Source organism: Amblyraja radiata, chromosome 15, assembly GCF_010909765.2.
Source record: "Amblyraja radiata isolate CabotCenter1 chromosome 15, sAmbRad1.1.pri, whole genome shotgun sequence".
NCBI classification, from domain to species: Eukaryota; Metazoa; Chordata; class Chondrichthyes; order Rajiformes; family Rajidae; genus Amblyraja; species Amblyraja radiata.
The window spans coordinates 11744243-11762084 of record NC_045970.1 but is presented as its reverse complement, the minus strand read 5'-3'; the positions used below and the strand labels follow the sequence as shown (position 1 = coordinate 11762084).

The 17842-nt window shown below is 41.0% G+C and overlaps 1 protein-coding gene across 1 annotated transcript in view; it reads right to left on the bottom strand.

The window, feature by feature from the left end:
• cfap46 (cilia and flagella associated protein 46) overlaps nt 1-17842 on the bottom strand; it is a 219090-nt gene that overhangs the window by 26766 nt on the left and 174482 nt on the right. The window contains exons 49-55 of the mRNA XM_033034743.1: nt 14884-15077; nt 11554-11672; nt 8185-8276; nt 5682-5846; nt 3434-3498; nt 1275-1335; nt 210-245 (exon numbers count right to left, since the gene is read on the bottom strand). Coding sequence (XP_032890634.1) covers nt 210-245; nt 1275-1335; nt 3434-3498; nt 5682-5846; nt 8185-8276; nt 11554-11672; nt 14884-15077 — 732 coding nt within the window. The remainder of the gene's footprint in view (nt 1-209; nt 246-1274; nt 1336-3433; nt 3499-5681; nt 5847-8184; nt 8277-11553; nt 11673-14883; nt 15078-17842) is intronic.

Here is a 17842-nt window from a genome sequence, read left to right as displayed (position 1 = left end):
TAGAATTCTATATATATTTACTGTACTTCTATCTACCATCAAGCAACATGAATGTCCAACAACTGCTTAAATGAACTCTATTACATATTTATTGCAATAAAGGTAATATCTGAGCAGTACCATGGATAGGTTAGCAATAGCAATTACTATACATGTTTTGAAAATTAATATACATTACCAAAATGTGTCAATGTATTTTTCTCTCTCACCTAAGACACTGTTGTCATCATAAGGATCGACAATATCTAACCCATCCAGTTAAAGTTTAACATGGCATGATTCATTTCGTAAAGAGCTTTCTTTACATGACTGCATTTCAATGTACTTCAACTTGTGGAGGTCACATGTAGAATATTTGCTCACATTTCTATCATACACCATTCATCATTGATTTGCTTGCCAAGTTGTGAAACCGACATTGCAGTGTTTTTTATCAGCAATTATACCACAGAAAAACACCATCATTTGTGAGAATTATTATTTGTGGGAAACAAGACAGGAAATATTTTCCTACTTCTGGATTGGTGATTTTGGAAGGGCTTTGGAAATTAGTGAGTAAACCTAGTAGTAGGCAACTCACGATACCGCACCTCCAAAGAATTATCACAAACCAATGTCTTTTGAATGTAATATTGAATCATAGGACTGGTATGAACAATAAAATATGATTAAATGGTTAATTAAAATACTTTTGATAAAGAAATACAATTTCCATAAAACAATGCAAAACCTTAATTGATTTTTGCTCTCTCAGTGAAGTAACGCTAACCATAAAAACTATTATTCTTGGCAACGGGTGATAAACTCTCTATGTGACATTACAATTTCAAAAATTAATTCCATTGATTTTAAAGCAACTGAATCTTGGAAACAGATTACAATGCCTAGTGGCTCATATACTCTACATTAATAGACATCAAGGATTTCTATCACTCAGCCAGTATTAATATAGCCAAGGATCCCAAATGCTCCTTCAACAACCATCTACACTTGTCCAGCCCTCTTCAAAGGCAGCAGTGTGGGCTTTGACAAGCATACAGAAAGGCTTCTGAGGGATTAGACTAGCTAAATGAATGACCGAGAATAAATTTAACATGGAAACATTTGAGGAAACAAGGAAAAGTTACAATGAAATGTGAATATGTCACAAATATTAAATATGAGTAAATCTATTGTTGAATATCAATCATTGGATTACTTTTTTTTTACAATAGAAATCCTTTTAAACATATTATATAAATTACTTAATGTATCAAAATTAATTGAAAGGATACATCTGAAGTTGTGAGTATTCACTGGAAAAAAATTAGGTGGTAAAATTTGATCAACTGATGTCTGCAGAGGAAACAAAAAGAAAATGTGAAGTAATGGTGAAACATCCACAGAATTAAACTTCAGCTTCAAATGTTGGTGTTACATTCATATTTTGTATCCCCTATTTTAACAGACAGAGATGGAACACGTGGATACAAGAAACTGCAGATAGCATCTCTGGAGAACATTTTTGGCCGGTACCCTTCTTCAGACTGATTGCGGTTAGGTGAGGGGGGGGGGGGGTTGGGGGGAGATGAGAAATAAATGGCTGTTTCTCGGTTCATGACAAAATTGGAGAATTGGATATATCCATGCCATTAGGTTGCAAGCTAGCCAAGCCGAATGAGGTGTGGTTCCTCCAGTTTGCTTGACCTCACTCTGGGTATGGAGGAGACCTTGGACAGAAAAGTCAATACAGGAATGGGAAGGGGAGTTAAAATGGTAAGCACATCAATATAAAGTAGTCCACATCGGGAACACTGATTGCGGTAGATAAAGTTAGAGGAGATGCATGTGAATCTCCATCTCACCTGGAATTACTGCTGAGATCACTGGATGGATGTGAGCGAGGAGGTATAGGGGCAGGAGTTACATCTCTCCGCGGTCTCTGTGGAAGGTAGAGAGGGGTGGGGATGGAAATATGCGACTGGTGGAGGGATCACGTTGAATGTGGAAGAAATGTCGGAGAATTGTGTGTTGGATGCAGAGGCTAGTGGGGTGAAAGATAAGGACTGGGGTACTCTATCCTTGTTCTGTCGGGGGGGGGGGGGGGAGAGGGTGCGAGAGCATGGGTATGGGACAGAGAAGAGACTCGAGTGGATCCATCTATCATAGCAAGGGGGAAACTACATTTACTCAGGAAAGAAGACATCTCAGCTGCCCTAGAATGGGTAGCCCCATCTTGGGAATAAATCTGGCGGAGACAGAGAAATTGAGAGGGGTGGGGGGGAGTAGGAGAGTTGGGGATAGTTGGAACATTTTAGCTATAGGTTGAAATGTTAGACAGCTTATCAAAGCTGCAAACCTGGTTAGATATTGTGATTCTTGAAGGATATTAAGGATATTTCAAGGCCCCTTTTAGCCCTCCTGATTTCCTGTTTAAATTCTCCATAGCTTCCTTTATGTTCCTCAAAGGCCCTATCTGATCTCAGCCTCCTAAACATCACATATGCTTCCTTTTCTTTGACTAAATTTGCAACATTTCTCATTATCCATGGCAATATAATAATCTGCATCATTTCAATTTATCGAGTTTTTAAAAACACACTAGTTAACTATAAAACAAATTAAATATGTTCAAATATCTACAGCTTCAAGCTTATATGAAACATAACAAATTTTGGATGCAAAAAGCAAAATCATCTTACCCCTCCGCACTAAAATTTCTCTGATAGAATTCTGTGTGTTATAGTTGGTCTATGTTGCATTTAATTTATGTGCACTGTATTAATCTAGCAACATGAGTGAGGCATTAAGACTTTGAGCTTGGCGACCAGTCACCGATACTCTGCCTAATCAAAGTCTATTCCTTTCCAAAATCTTCAGCTAAATGTTTCCTGTATTTATTGGATCTTTGTTAGGATATAGCCTGGGTGGAGGTTAAAGCGTCTAGGGCGGTTTCTGGTGATGGTAGAGATGGAAGCCAAGCAGGTAAAAGGCCTGTACTGCCAAAGCTTCACTTGTGTTCTAGATTTAATCATTCTCGTTCTGCCTGACAAAACTCTAGTGAGGAAAGAGTGCTGGGTATTCAATACAAAATGTATTTCATTAATCCATCTGACAAACGCAGCTTGAGCACACTGAACATGTACAATTGCATCATCCAAATTCAGAACATCACAAATCTGAGCAAAAGTTTTAAATCTGTCATATTTTAGGTAGGACCGAAGGCCTTCAAATAAATGGTTTTAAATAAAATCATTAAAAATATAATAAATATACCTTTAACTGGTAAGGACATTAACAATCACGTTATATGTGTTTGAATAATGCTGCAGATAATATTTGGATATTATAGACAGTGGTACGGAGGCATTCTTTCTTCTTAAACCAGACCAAGTTATATTACCTATGTCACATTTTGTGCATTGTTTACTATAAGTAAGGTTATGTTGATTACCATTTTAATATTTTTCTTTTGGCTCGTCGTTCCTTTCAGACTCTTTGTTGCACTTCTTGCAGTTTCTGTTGTAAGAGGGGAAATAATGACAATGAAGAATAGGAGTGCTCCACAGAAATTTAGGAATGAATACAAAACACAGCCATATGAAACAGTGCACTGTATCTGATTACCAAGATGAAAATAGCCCTGGGCAAATTTGTTTTTTGAGCGATTTAATCCTCAATGACAATCCAAATCATCAGAGTATAGAATCTGCTCTTTTAAGAATGTTGCCTCTATTAAGAATATTGTAGGACAATAATACTTCAATTTTTTTCAGCTATGTATAAAGACATTATTTGGTTATACATCCTTCAGATTTAAAAAATGTTATGCATAATCTATGCTCTTTAATTCTGGAGTCTATAGAAGATGAACCAAATTCCATGGTATTGAAAGAAATGCCTAGAAATTCGATTGGTCTTTTCTGGGTGGACAAAACATTGTAATATTGTTTACTTTAATCACCTGATTAGGTCCCCTGAAAAAAAAATACAACTACATGTAAATCCCTTGTTATGGCTAGACGAATTGAAGAAACATGTCCGTACAAAATTCACAAAACACTACCCAAAAATCTAAGATATGGAATAAAATTCTCCCTTACAGAAAATGAGACATAAACAACTAATTTGTCTATCTTTATTTTTGTTGTTCTGTATTTCTGCCTGGCAAATTAATTTAATACACCCTGCTTGATGTATGATGGTGGTAGGTTGGGAGAGGGAGTGGAAAGGTGCAGGGAGTGTTATGAGCTAGAAGAGCTCAGCTGTGCATTTTGGAGCTTGAGCAACTACTAACATCATCACAGTTCATCTGTGAGACTGACTTTTTCATGGAGAGTTGTTTCAGGGGCTGGTCATCCCACAGTTCATGAGAGTTGGGGCAGAGATGGTCTAAGTGACGATACAAGAGACAGAAAGAAAAAAAAGAGGCAAATAGATGAGAAAGTACTGCAAGGTACTCTTGCTCTTTAATCAGTATGTAGTTTTGTGTATTGATACAAGAGAGTGTCCTCTGGGTTTTCAGCCACAGCCTGGACCAACAAAAAGAATAAAGAGAGTTATAGTTAAGGGGCATTTCATTATTAAAAGGCAGACATTTCTGTGGTCCCAGGCACGACCCCAGATTGGTATTGCCAGGAGCTATGATATCAACATGCAGCTGGAAAGGATAAACAACCAGATTTCATGGTCGATAGTGGTACAGACAGTAGAGGTCAGAGATTGGTCGAGGTACTTTAAGCAGATTCTATGGAATTCGAAAAGAGATTTAGAAGCAGGTACCTCAAATATAATGTTCTCCAGAATACTTCAGCCATAGGCCAATTAATACAAAAATAGAATAATATTGTGGATGAATGTATGGCCAGAAAAAATGTGCAAGTGAAATTTATATTCTTGTGGGCACTGGGATTGATTTGGGGGAAAGTGTGACCTGAACGTTGAAATGGTAGCATTCTGACAGGGACAGGAACATCAACCTATGGGCAGAGCAGTGATGGCTATAGAAAAGTCCAAAAATATGTCAATGTTCCATTAATAGGAATAAATGTGTTGTGGAAACTGTTAGGATGCACAGCATTCAACTTCATAAAATTCTTCTCATGATCTTTGATAAACTAAGCATTTAAGGAGCAGGGACCTTTTGTGTTATAGTGACCTTCAACTCAAAGGTAATTCCACAGGATGTCACATATCTCTGCAATATATTACTCTAGATAAAATATGGTGCATCTGAAAACACTGTGCTCGGGTGTTTTCCTCATGGTTTCTGACCCTTCTTGTGATATATGTTGCCAACAATGTCTATATCAAACCCTTCAGTAATACAGTCAAAGATGTTACCAGAGAACATAGAACACAGGAACAGGCACTATGGCCGCCAAAGCAGACCCTGACCATAATGCCAATCTAATGAATCCCATCTGCCTGCAGAAGCTCGACATTTCCCTATCTTTCCATATCTGAACTAATGGAGGAAAGAAGGTCATTAATGACACAACTCGTTAATTCGCTCCATAGATGCTGCCTCACCCGCTGAGTTTCTCTAGCATTTTTGTCTACCTTAGATTTTCCAGCATCTGTCCAAATGTTTCTCCAGCATTTTTGGCTACCATCAACTTTCCCTATATTTGCTGTGAATTGTTTGAGCAATTTATCAAGTGGCTGAAAAGTGAACGATCAACTTTTCTTCCTTACGTTACCTAGTTCATCTCTATGTTGGCGATTGTACAGCAATTGCAGTGAGAAGTCTCTTGAAACTGAGGTGATTACATCATTCTGCAAGACTTTCAGTGCCTCCAAAGGTAGTTTCATCAATAGATCATCAGCCAAAAAGATTACAAATTCTCCTAAATCGTGAGATTGACCTGAGAAGAATTGATTACAATTTTAGTTTCAGAATGACTTTTGGGGAAAGAAAATTATCAGTGGTCAATTATGGAAATGATTGATCAAAAATTAAGACTCTTGCAGTGTATTTTATAAGAAACACTCAAACACAAATATTATACAATAGAAACTTCAACATAGTGTCACATATTTTAACCCAATGGAATAGAATAGATAGTTAATTGATTCACTAATACAACTATCTCAGCATTTCGGTCATGTTTTTCAATAGTAAATGGTCCTGGAGATAATGCAGAGGAAGTCAGGAAGGAGAAGCTGCTGGGATGACCTCCTCTGGAAACTTTTATGTAGTGGCAACCTATAGGGAAGCATGGAAGGCATGATGTCTGCACCGTTGAATGTTCTAATAATGAAACAAATTCCTAATAGAATTGAGTTTGCATTCGGAGATGAAAGCGGAGTAATTCATCGCAGAACACCCAATTTATCACGCTCTTGCAATCAAAATATTTCAGTAGCTGGACTAGAAATGTTTGTGGTGATGAGTACTTCCCATTGGGAAATTTGATGATGGTAATGGTGCCATAAAATATTAGTCAGACTCTCTCCTGTTTAAAATGGTCATATTAGTTCAGTTTAATTTAGAGATACAGCGCGGAAACAGGTCCTTCGGTCCACCCAGTCCGCACCGACCAGCGATCCCCGCCCATTAACACTGTCCTACACACACTAGGGACAATTTATATTTATAAAAGCCAATTAACCTGCAAACCTGCTTTGAAATGTCTTTGAAATGTAGGAGGAAACCGAAGATCTCAGAGAAAATTCAGCGGTCACGGGGAGAACGTACAAACTCCGTACAGGCAGCATCTGTAGTCGGGATCGGACCTGGGTCTCTGGCGCTGTAAAGCACCAACTCTACCGCTGCTCCACCGTGCCACCCTTTGTTGCCACTATATGGCAATTTATGTCACTTAGCGTTGATCACCCCAAGTCTCGGTATTCTCAAGCTCTTAATTCAGCAGACACAACATGTTCATGGGTTGTGCAATTGTGATTAGAATGGAACATTGTGCAAGCATTAGTAAATATTCTTATATCTATGATAGGGCTGAGCTTATTGAGGAAGCATGAAAGTGATGGAGTTCAGAACCTTCCCTGAAGAAGTCAAGCGGAGATCTCTTGTGACACAATCATCCTTCATTGAACTGAGTTCAACTTCAGCTGGTGAAAAGTTTTTCATTGACCTCTATTGAGATCGAGGTCAGTCTCCTCACTTTTGGAATTCCACTCTTTTGTCCACATTTGATGTGTGGTCAGGGAAAAATAGTTAAGATGTTGCTGAGAGTGTAGCATTTATGGAAGTACAATGGTTTCTCACCCTTTAACATGAGGACATTATAGTGTATCCAAAACGTTACATCAAAAAAGCCAATTGGCAATGGACCTTCAAAAACTCTTTATTGGACTATGTGGAACTTGACCTGGTGTTACCATGGGGTGGTGGTGAATTGTAGGTGACTAGGGGATTACTGAGCAGATGAAAAAAATAGCTGTGCACAAATTCCAGGAACAGCATGATGAACTTTTGACAGCACTGGGCCTGTACTCACTGGCGTTTTGGAAGGATACGGGAGATCTCACTGAAACTTACCAAATAATGAAATCTCTAGCCAATAATCGGCTAGCCTTGGGTCTTCTGTTGCTGGCCCCAATTTATCCTGTCTTTTTTCTTCGTTTTCAGGCCTTCCCCCGACCCATCTACAATCAGTCTGAAGAAGGGTCCCGGCCCAAAACATTACTCTCCATTTTCTCAAGAGATGCTGCCTGACCTGCTTAGTTACTCCAATATTTTGTGCCCATCTTTCAAATAATGAAAGGCCTGGATAGAGTGTATTTAGAAAGAATACACTCTTGGAGGAATTTCTTTAGCTAGAATGCAGTGAATCTGTGGAATTCTTGCTGCCAAAGATGACTATGGAGGCTATGTCTTTGGGTATTTTTAAAGCAGATATTGATAGGTTCTTGATTTGTAAGGGTATCCAAGATTACAGGGAGAAGGCAGGGCAATAGGGTTGAAAAGGAAAGGTAGGACAGCTATGATGGAATGGTGCAGTAGCTTTGATGGACTGAATGGCCTAATTATGCTCCTAGGTCTTATGAATACGAGCATAGTTATATCATTATTTCTTCATAAAGATATTTAGGCTACATTTGAATAGGTGCTCAAGGTTGATCAAGAAAAAAAAATGACAGGATGGTCTGACTGGTCACATAATTTTGTTGAGTAGGTAGTAGATATCAAAAATATTACAACTTTTACATAAAATTCCACTTGGATTCCTTCTAACATACCTGAAGTTGATTTTTCACCCCCTGATTTTTCCTCTTTCTTTTTGCGCTTTGATTTCCCTGAATCCATTCCTGCTACCAGGGGAGGCGGCGGTCTGAATAGTAAACATTTTGTTACTTTAAGTATCTTCAAATGAAATCCATCCACACACCATCAACATAGCCTAAATTGATTAGTTTCATAGCAGATATTCCAAAGCACATATAGTTTGCAGCATAGCTCATGAAGAAAAGTAAATGTTATCATTTTGTAAAAGACTATGCCTTAGGTAGGTATAGTAGGATTATTTGAAATTGTCTACATTGAAGATGGAAACAGTTTCATTTATCTAAACCAATATTTTAATAACCCAACATGCTGGGACCAGGAACAAACAAACAAACAAACAAACAAACAAACAAACAAACAAACAAACAAACAAAACAAACAAACACAAAAACAAACAAACACAAAAACAAAAACAAACACAAACACAAAAACAAAAACAAACAAACACAAAACCAAAAACACACACACACACATACGGAACTCCATAGGTCACAGACATTCAGCTTGAATAACAACCTTCCACCACAACTCTCTCATATGGCCATCACTGTGAATCCTGTACATCCTAATCTTGTTATATTCATAACAAAAAGATTAAAATGGGCCTGTAAAAGCCTTTCTGATACCCGAGTATTGAGAGGAAACAGTCATAGTCACGGTGGGTGGCACGGTGGCGCAGCGGCAGAGTTGCTGCCTTAACTGCGCGGTTTGATCCCGACTACAGGTGCTGTCTGAACGGAGTTTGTAAGTTCTCCCCCTGAGCGCGATGGGTTTTCTCCAAGATCTTCGGTTTGTTAATAGAAACATAGAAATATAGAAAATAGATGCAGGAGAAGGCCATTCGGCCCTTCGAGCCAGCACCGCCATTCATTGTGATCATGGCTGATCGTCCCCAATCAATAATCCGTGCCTGCCTTCTCCCCATATCCCTTGATTCCACTAGCCCCTAGAGCTCTATCTAACTCTCTCTTAAATCCATCCTGTGATTTGGCCTCCACTGCCCTCTGTGGCAGGGAATTCCACAAATTCACAATTCTCTGGGTGAAAATGTTTCTCACCTCAGTCTTAAATGGCCTCCCCTTTATTCTAAGACTGTGGCCCCTGGTTCTGGACTCGCCCAACATTGGGAACATTTTTCCTGCATCTAGCTTGTCCAGTCCTTTTAAAATTTTATGTTTCTATAAGAACCCCCTCATCCTTCTAAACTCCAGTGAATACACGCCTAGTCTTTTCTATCTTTCCTCATATGACAGGCCTGCCACCCCAGGGATCAATCTTGTGAAACTACGCTGCACTGCCTCAATCACAAGTGTAGATTGGTTTATGCATGACAACCAATCATATATAGGTTTGCATCACTAACCCCACCTTACTGTATCATTTATATTAATGATTACTAACACCCACTTCCTGCACTGCTCAGTTCGGATAGCAGTCAGGATGCTCTGACAACCAACAAACTACTGTACTGCTAAAGTCTGCATACTGATTAAAGATGATCTTGGATTACATGGCGTGTATATCACTTGTTTACATGGTGTCAGAAGTGGGACACGAGCCCACGCCTCCAATTGAATGGAGGCCAATTGATTGGATTATTCCGATTGCTCAGCAACAGCTAATACCACAGGTGCTGAAGCCTGCTACAATCGAGAAGCATATTCAGGAGAAACACGACATTCAGAAACGATCGTATGACAAATCCAGCAAATTGCTTTAGCCTCTACTGCCGGGCCAGGTCGTTCGTTTACAAACTTCTATGGACACTCCCATCTGGGTACTGTTGTTGGCCCGGCTGACGAACCACGATCTTACCTTGTGGACTATGAGGGAGCTGTTTACCGCAGAAGTCGCCAACATTTGCTTTCTGTGCGGGAACCCCGTCCGCCACCAGCTGGACCCTATGCTGGACCGCTTCAGTTCCAGCTGTCTGCTGCCGTACCTTCGACCGATCCCCGCATGTCCAACACTCTTCCACGACCAGCGGCTGTGACTAACCACGGGATTTCCCCTCCTGCATGCTTCCCCTTTCGGCCACCACAAGTCTCTCCCACGCCATTCTCGCTTCCGGGTTCACCCCCTCCCCCTAATCTTTCCGGAGAAGGAGGAGAGGGCTTGGTCCGTACGCATTAGGGCCGTATTAGTAGACCACCTGATAGACATGGCGAATATGTTTAACTAATACTTACTCTTTAAGGGGAAGGATGTAGATTGGTTTATGCATGCCAACCAATCATATATAGGTTTGCATCACTAACCCCACCTTGCTGTATCATTTATATTAACACCCACTTCCTGCACTGCTCAATTCGGATAGCAGTCAGGATGCTCTGACAACTAACAATCTACTGTACTGCTAAAGTCTGCATACGGATTAAAGATGATCTTGGATTACATGGCGTGTATATCTCTTGTTTACAACATGGATGTCCTTCCTCAAATTAGGAGACCAAAACTGTATGCAATACTCCAGATGTGGTCTTACCAGAGCCCTATACAACTGCAGAAGAACCTCTCTACTCCTATACTGAAATCCTCTTGTTATGAAGGCCAACATTCCATTAGCTTTCTTCACTGCTTGCTGTACCTCTAAGCCAACTTTCAGTGACCGGTGCACAAGGACACCCAGGTCTTGCTGTACCTCCCCCTTATTTAACCTAACCCCACTGAGATAATAATCTGCCCCCTTGTTTTTGCCACCAAAGTGGATAACCTCACATTTATCTATATTATACTGCATCCGCCATGCATCTGCCCGCTCACTCAACTTGTCCGGGTCACCCTGCAACCTCCTAACATCCTCTTCACAGTTCACACTGCCACCCAGCTTTGTGTCATCCGCAAACTTGCTCGTGTTGCTCCTAATTCCCTCTTCCCACACTCCAAAGACATACAGGTTTGTAGATTAATTGGCTTGGGATAAATGTAAATTGTCCCTAGTGTGTGTAGGGTAGTGTTAATATGGGGGGTATCGCTGGTCAGTGTGGACTTGGTGGCTGCAAGGACCTAAACTAAACTAAAGGTCACTAGGGAACATGCAACTTTGCAAATATCACAAAAGGTTTTCATTGCTGGAAGAGGGAATCTGTTTTCCTTTTGCCAAAGTTTCATATAAAGTGTGAGATTGGGACCACAAAAGATATTCAGCAAACATCTGTGCAATAAGAATTCTTGGATTTTATATCTGATTTACAATTTGACATATTACCAGTCAGGATCACGATGACAGTGAAACTTGCACAATCAGGGCAGTATATGTCCTTCAGACTTACTTCACTGAATTTTATAGAAAAAAAGGCTTAATCTTTAAACAAACTACTTACGGAGCAAATGTGAAGTCAAACTGTGACAAAACAGGATTCAAGTACTCTTCCATAGACTCGATAATACTAGTAAAGTCTTCATCAAGCTCATTTTTATATTTTGCTGTTAATGTTGTCCTCTTTTAATTTTACCATGAAACAATAAATTAAAACAAAATCAGTCAAAAAAACAGTTACACCACTGACGGAGGCTGTATCAGTTCTATATAAAAGCAAGGGTAGGTACAAAATGCGGGAGGAATTCATCAGGCCAGGCAGCATCTCTGGAGAGAAGGAATGGGTGATGTTTCAGGTCGAGACCCTTCTTCAGATTGATGTCAGGGGTGTGGGCGGTACAGAGATAAAATGTAGTCGAAAGTTACTGGTCGGAGAACTGGGAAGGAGGAGGGGGTGAAGAGAGAGGGAAAGCTAAGAGTTAAGAGTGTTTTATTGTCATATTTCCTGGATGGGACAATGAAATTCTTAATTGCTGCAGCACCACAGAATATGTGAATGTGCAAACATAGTACATAATGGGGGAAGAGAAGAAAAATAAAAAAAAGTCCAATAAATAACAAATATATTGCAAAAATACCAAATAATAATAATCTTTTGCAGTTCAGAGCCCAGAGCTTATTCGTTGTTGTGTTTAATAACCTGATGGCTATAGGGAAGAAGCTGTTCCTGAACCTGGAATGTACAGTTTACAGGCTCCTGTACCTTCTACCTGGTGGCAGTGGTGAGATAAGTGTGTGACCAGGATGGTGTGGGTCCTTCATGATTTTGGCTGCCTTTTTGAGGCAGCGACTACAATAGATCTCTTCGACGGAGGGGAGGTCAAAGCTGGTGATGGACTGGGGAGTGGTAGCAACTTTTTGTAGTCTTTTTCGCTCCTGGACGTTCAAGTTGCCGAACCAGGCCACGATGCAACCAGTCAGAATGTTCTCTACTGTACACCTGTAGAAGTTTAGGAGAATCCACTTTGACATGCCGAATCTCCGTAATCTTCTCAGGAAATAGAGTAGCTGATGTGCCTTCTTCATAATTGCATAATACTTCCGGACGTGCGGCGCTGCCCAAGCAGCTGCGGCTCACCTGCAGTCCGTCTGTCTTTTCTTTTTTGATTGTTTTCTTTTGTCTTGTTTCTTTAGTTTATTTGAGTTGTGTGTATGTGTGGGGGGGGGTGGGAGAAACTGTTTTTAGTCTCCTCCTTCGAGGGGGTGCGACTTTTTCTTGTCGTATCCCCCATCTCCGTCTCCATCTGCGCTGAGGCCTAATCGTGGAGCTGGCGGCCTCCAACTGGCTCCGGAGCTAGAGCCAGGACTTCGGGACTGTGGTGGTGTTGCGGCGGCGTCGACCCGACTTCGGAGCCTCGGCCGCGGGCCCAGTGGACTCGGCCGCGGGCTCAGTGGACGACAATGTCGGGAGCTCGCAGGTCCCAGGTTAGTGATCGGTTCTCCTGAGCTCCCGCAACGACAGCTTCGTCCGCTGGACTGGAGGGTGGCAGCTTCGGCAGCTTCGACCGCACCGGGCCGCGGAGTTTGAACCAGCCCGTTCGCGGAGCTCAGATGTGGCCACTGGACTTACCATCACCCGGTAGGGTCCCAACATCGGAAGCCTGGATTGCCTCAAAGCAGAGGGAGAACAAGGAGGGAAGAGACGAGGACTTTAAGACTTTTGCCTTCCATCACAGTGAGGAGGTGCCTGGTCGACTCACTGTGGTGGATGTTAAACCGTGTTAAGTGTGTGTTTTGTTATTTTATTCTATGGTATGACTGCAAGGTATACAATTTCATTCAGACTGAAATGTTTGAATGACAATAAAGGATACTTTACTTTACTTTACTTTACTGGTGCGCTGGGTGCCAGGAAAGATCTTCGGAAATATGCACGCCCAGAAATTTAAAGTAATTGAGCCTCTCCACCATCATCCCATTGATATGAACAGGATTGTGGGTTCATACCGCTGGGCTGTAAGCTACCCAAGCAAAATACTGTATGAGGTGTTGCTCCTCCAATTTGCTGGGCCTCACTCTGACAATGGAGAAGGCCCTGGACAGAAAGGTCAGTGTGGGAATAGGAGGGGCAGTTAAAGTATTGAACAACCGGGAGATCAGGTAAGTTTAGGTGGACCGAGCGGTGGTTTTCAGCGAAACGTTCACCAATCCTGCGCTTGGTCTTGCCGATATACAGGAGTCCACACGTGGAACAGTGGATACAGTAGATGAGGTTGGAGGAGATGCATGTGAACCTCTGCCTCACCCGAAAAGACTGTCGGGACCTTGGACGCAGTTGAGGGGGGAGGTATAGGGACAGGTGTTGCATTTCCTGTGGTTGCTGGAGAAAGTACCTGGGGAAGGGGTGGTTTGGGTGGGAAGGGATGAGCTGTAAGTTGCGGAGAGAACGGTCTCTGCAGAAAGCGGAAAGGGGTGGAGATAGGAAGATATGGTTCATAGTGGGATCCCATTGGAGGTGGCGAAAATGTTGGAGGAGGTGCAGTATGTGACAGCTGATTGGGTGGAAGGTGAGGACAAGGGGGATTCTGTCTTTGTTACGAATGGGGGGAGGGGGAGCAAGAGCAGGGCTGTGGGGTATCGAAGAGACCCTAGTGAGAGCCTCATCTATAATGGAAGAGGACATCTCCGATGACCTGGTATGGAACACCTCATCCTGGACGCAGATGCGGCGTAGACGGAGGCATTGGGAGTAGGGGATAGCGTCTTTACAGGATTCAACAGTATTTCCAATAGATCGTCACAAACTCATATATTCCAAAGAGAACAATCCTAGCTTCATGTGTCTAGCTATATAACGAACACACTTCATCACTGAAGCATTTCTATAGATCTCATCCACACCCTTTCTAAAGTCTTCACATATTCACAAAGCATGGTGCTAAAACTGGATAGAATTCTTCCCAAACCACTGCTTTATAAAGTTTAGGCATAACTTTCTTCTTGTGCAATCCATTCCTTTACTTATAAAGTCAAAATCCTTTATATATTTTGTGGTCGGGGATGATGCCAGCTTTGGTGGGGACCACATCGACACTCGCATATGGGTGATCGCATATGATACGTTTTATTTACAGGAGGTATTGCAACTTGAAAACTGTAACTGTAACTTTCAGGTTCAGGAATAGGTACCATCAGGCTATTAAAAATTAAAAATACAACCCCCAAATAAGCTCTGAACAACATAGATTTAGGGGCATTGGTTTTGTCTTTTTGCACTATTATTGTTTGTTTATATATATTTATATATTTCCATAAAAAAGTTTCTGCATTGGAAACAAAAGAACACCAATGATTGTATAATGAAAATAAAATGTCAAGACCAGATTAAACTCACCTTTTCAGCAACTTCTTTTGCAAATAATTGCTGAGATAGCTCCATCCTGTGCATTATGCGATCACATTGGTATTCATGTTTTAAAAGATTTTGAGCCAGGTTATTCTTATAATTGGAGATTTTTGCAATTAAACTTGAAAGTAATTGTGGATTTACAGGAACACGAACAATTTTGGCCTGCGTTGGACCTGGACCTGAATGATTACAACGTTAATATTTTATCGTTAATAACGATTAAATCGATTCAAAGATAAACATAATGATTTACAATGAAAAAGTGAATAAAGGTTGATTATATTAAAATGATGAAATCAATGTTATCACCGCAATACTAAAATGATTATTTTTTCCAAAAGATTGAAGAAAAATATAGATTGGATGAGCCAGTAGAATAATTAATTGTATATTTTAGACGGGTCCAAATTCATTTTCACCTTGAGGATTGAAATACAGTATCCGAAGGAATCTTATATCAGTAGTCTAAATCCAGTTCCTAAAAAAACATGGGTTGAGAGCAGTAAAGCAGTTCCAACTAGCTAATAAATCATCAATCAAACTTAAAAAATCGTAGAATAACTGGCATAGTAAATGGAAAATCGTCTCACTGTTCCATTTAAGTTGATATTATTTATAAACCAGGATAAAACATTGACTATGTTTGGCCTGGTAGATTTCTAACCCGCTCACACGATTTTCCAGCATCTGCAGTTCCTTCTTAAACACTAATATCCTGTTTGGGTTTCGCATGGACAACTTGGCTTCAGATCTCATCTCATCCTTACACATGGACACATATCTGAATTCCAAAGGTGAGGTGTCCTTCTGTCCTTGACATCAAATCAGCCTTTGACTTAATGTATAAACTGAAGTCACCATGGAGACTGTTTGCCACGGATAAATTAATCAGTCACACATGTCTGTTCTCATTAAGAAATGTCCTTATTGAATTGATCTTCCACCTACTGGGGAGAGAGACCAATTCAACTCTATAGCATGGTCCATATACCTTTTACAGTTATTCTGAACACAGTATCTTCACATATACATAGACATAACACACCGTAACTAGTTAATGTATGGAAGTTTGGTAATCATAAAAGAACCAACTTGGAATATGATCACATTGAATGGCGGTGCTGGCTCGAAGGGCCGAATGGCCTACTCCTGCACCTATTATCTATTGAATAAGGGGCATCATCAGATTTCTCAGACATCATTCGCTGTGTGAGCAGCACAAAACCATTACCTCCATTCAAGCTAGTGGTCTTATTATTTAAGTACTCTTTTAGTTTTGTTACAGCCTCTAGTTAGCATGGAGACATACCCGGCAGCAACCTAGTTATTTCTAAATAAATTCCTGCAGGGGTTAACATTTCTTCTTATCTCATAGAGCAGGCGCTATTAGTTCTGCTATCTCAGGCAATGCTGTTATTAGGAACTGCAGAAAAGTTGATGCTATATTTCTAAAGGCTATTTATAATGTTTTCTTCCTACTCCAATGGAATCATACGATGCAAAAAGGGAACCTGACTGTGGTTGTTGGTCAATATACAATAGACAATAGGTACAGGATTAGGCCATTCGGCCCTTCGAGCCAGCACTACCATTCATTATGATCATGGCTGATCATCAACAGTCAGTACTCCGTTCCTACCTTCTCTGCACATCCCTTGACTCCGCTATCTTTAAGAGCTCTATCTAACTCTCTCTTGAAAGCATCCAGAGAACTGGCCTCCACTGCCTTCTGAGACAGAGAATTCCACAGATTCACAACTCTCTGGAGAAAAAGTTTTTCCTCATCTCCATTCTAAATGGCCTACCCCTTATTCTTAAACTGTGGCCCCTTGTTCTGGAATCCCCCAACATTGGGAACATGTTTTCTGCCTCTAGCGTGTCCAATCCCTTATTAATCTTATAATCTCATCCTTCTAAATTCCAGTGAGCCCAGTCGCTCTATTCTATCAAGTCAAGAGAGTTTATTCTCATGTGTCCCAGATTGGACAATTAATTTCTTGCTTGTTGCAGCACAACTAAATATTGTAGGCATAAATACAGAACAGATCAGTGTGTCCATATACCAAAGAATATATATATATACACACATAAATAAACAGATAAAGTGCAATAGGCTGTAATAGTTCAGAAGTTGTGTTTAATAGTCTGATGGCTGTGGGGAAGAAGTTGTTCCTGAACCTGGATGTTGCAGATTTCAGGCTCCTGTACCTTCTACCTGATAGCAGCGGAGAGATGAGTGTGTGGCCAGGATGGTGTCGGTTCTTGATGATGTTGCCAGCCTTTTTGAGGCAGCGACTGCGATAGATCATGGTATGGAGGTCAGAGCCAGTGATGGACTGGGCAGTGGACACAACATTTTGCAGCCTTTTCCACTCCTGGACGTTCCAGTTGCCGAACCAAGCCACGATGCAACCGGTCAGCATGCTCTCTACTGTGCACCTGTAGAAGTTCGAGAGAGTCTTCCTTGACATACCGACTCTCCGTAAACTTCTCAGGAAGAAAAGGCACTGGTGTGCTTTCTTTATAATTGCATCAATGTTCTGGGACCAGGAGAGCTCTTTGGATGACAGTCCCGCCATCCCGGGAATTAACCTTGTGAACCTTCGCTGCACTCCCTCAATGGCAAGAATGTCCTTCCTCAAATTTGGAGACCAAAACTGCACACAATACGGTAGGTGTGGTCTCACTAGTGCCCTGCACAACTGCAGAAGGACCTCTTTGCTCCTATACTCATCTCCTCTTTTTACTGTAGCCCAGCACTAGAGATACTCGGCAGTATTCAAGACCGGCAATTTTCAGTTGCTTCATCAATCATTTCCCTTCCACATCAAGATCAGAAGAGGGAATGCTGAGGATTGTACACTGCTGCAAGCCCCCAACAAATGATGCAGCCCATGACTACATGCAGCAATAAGAAAGAATCAAACAAGCAAGCTCTTGATAT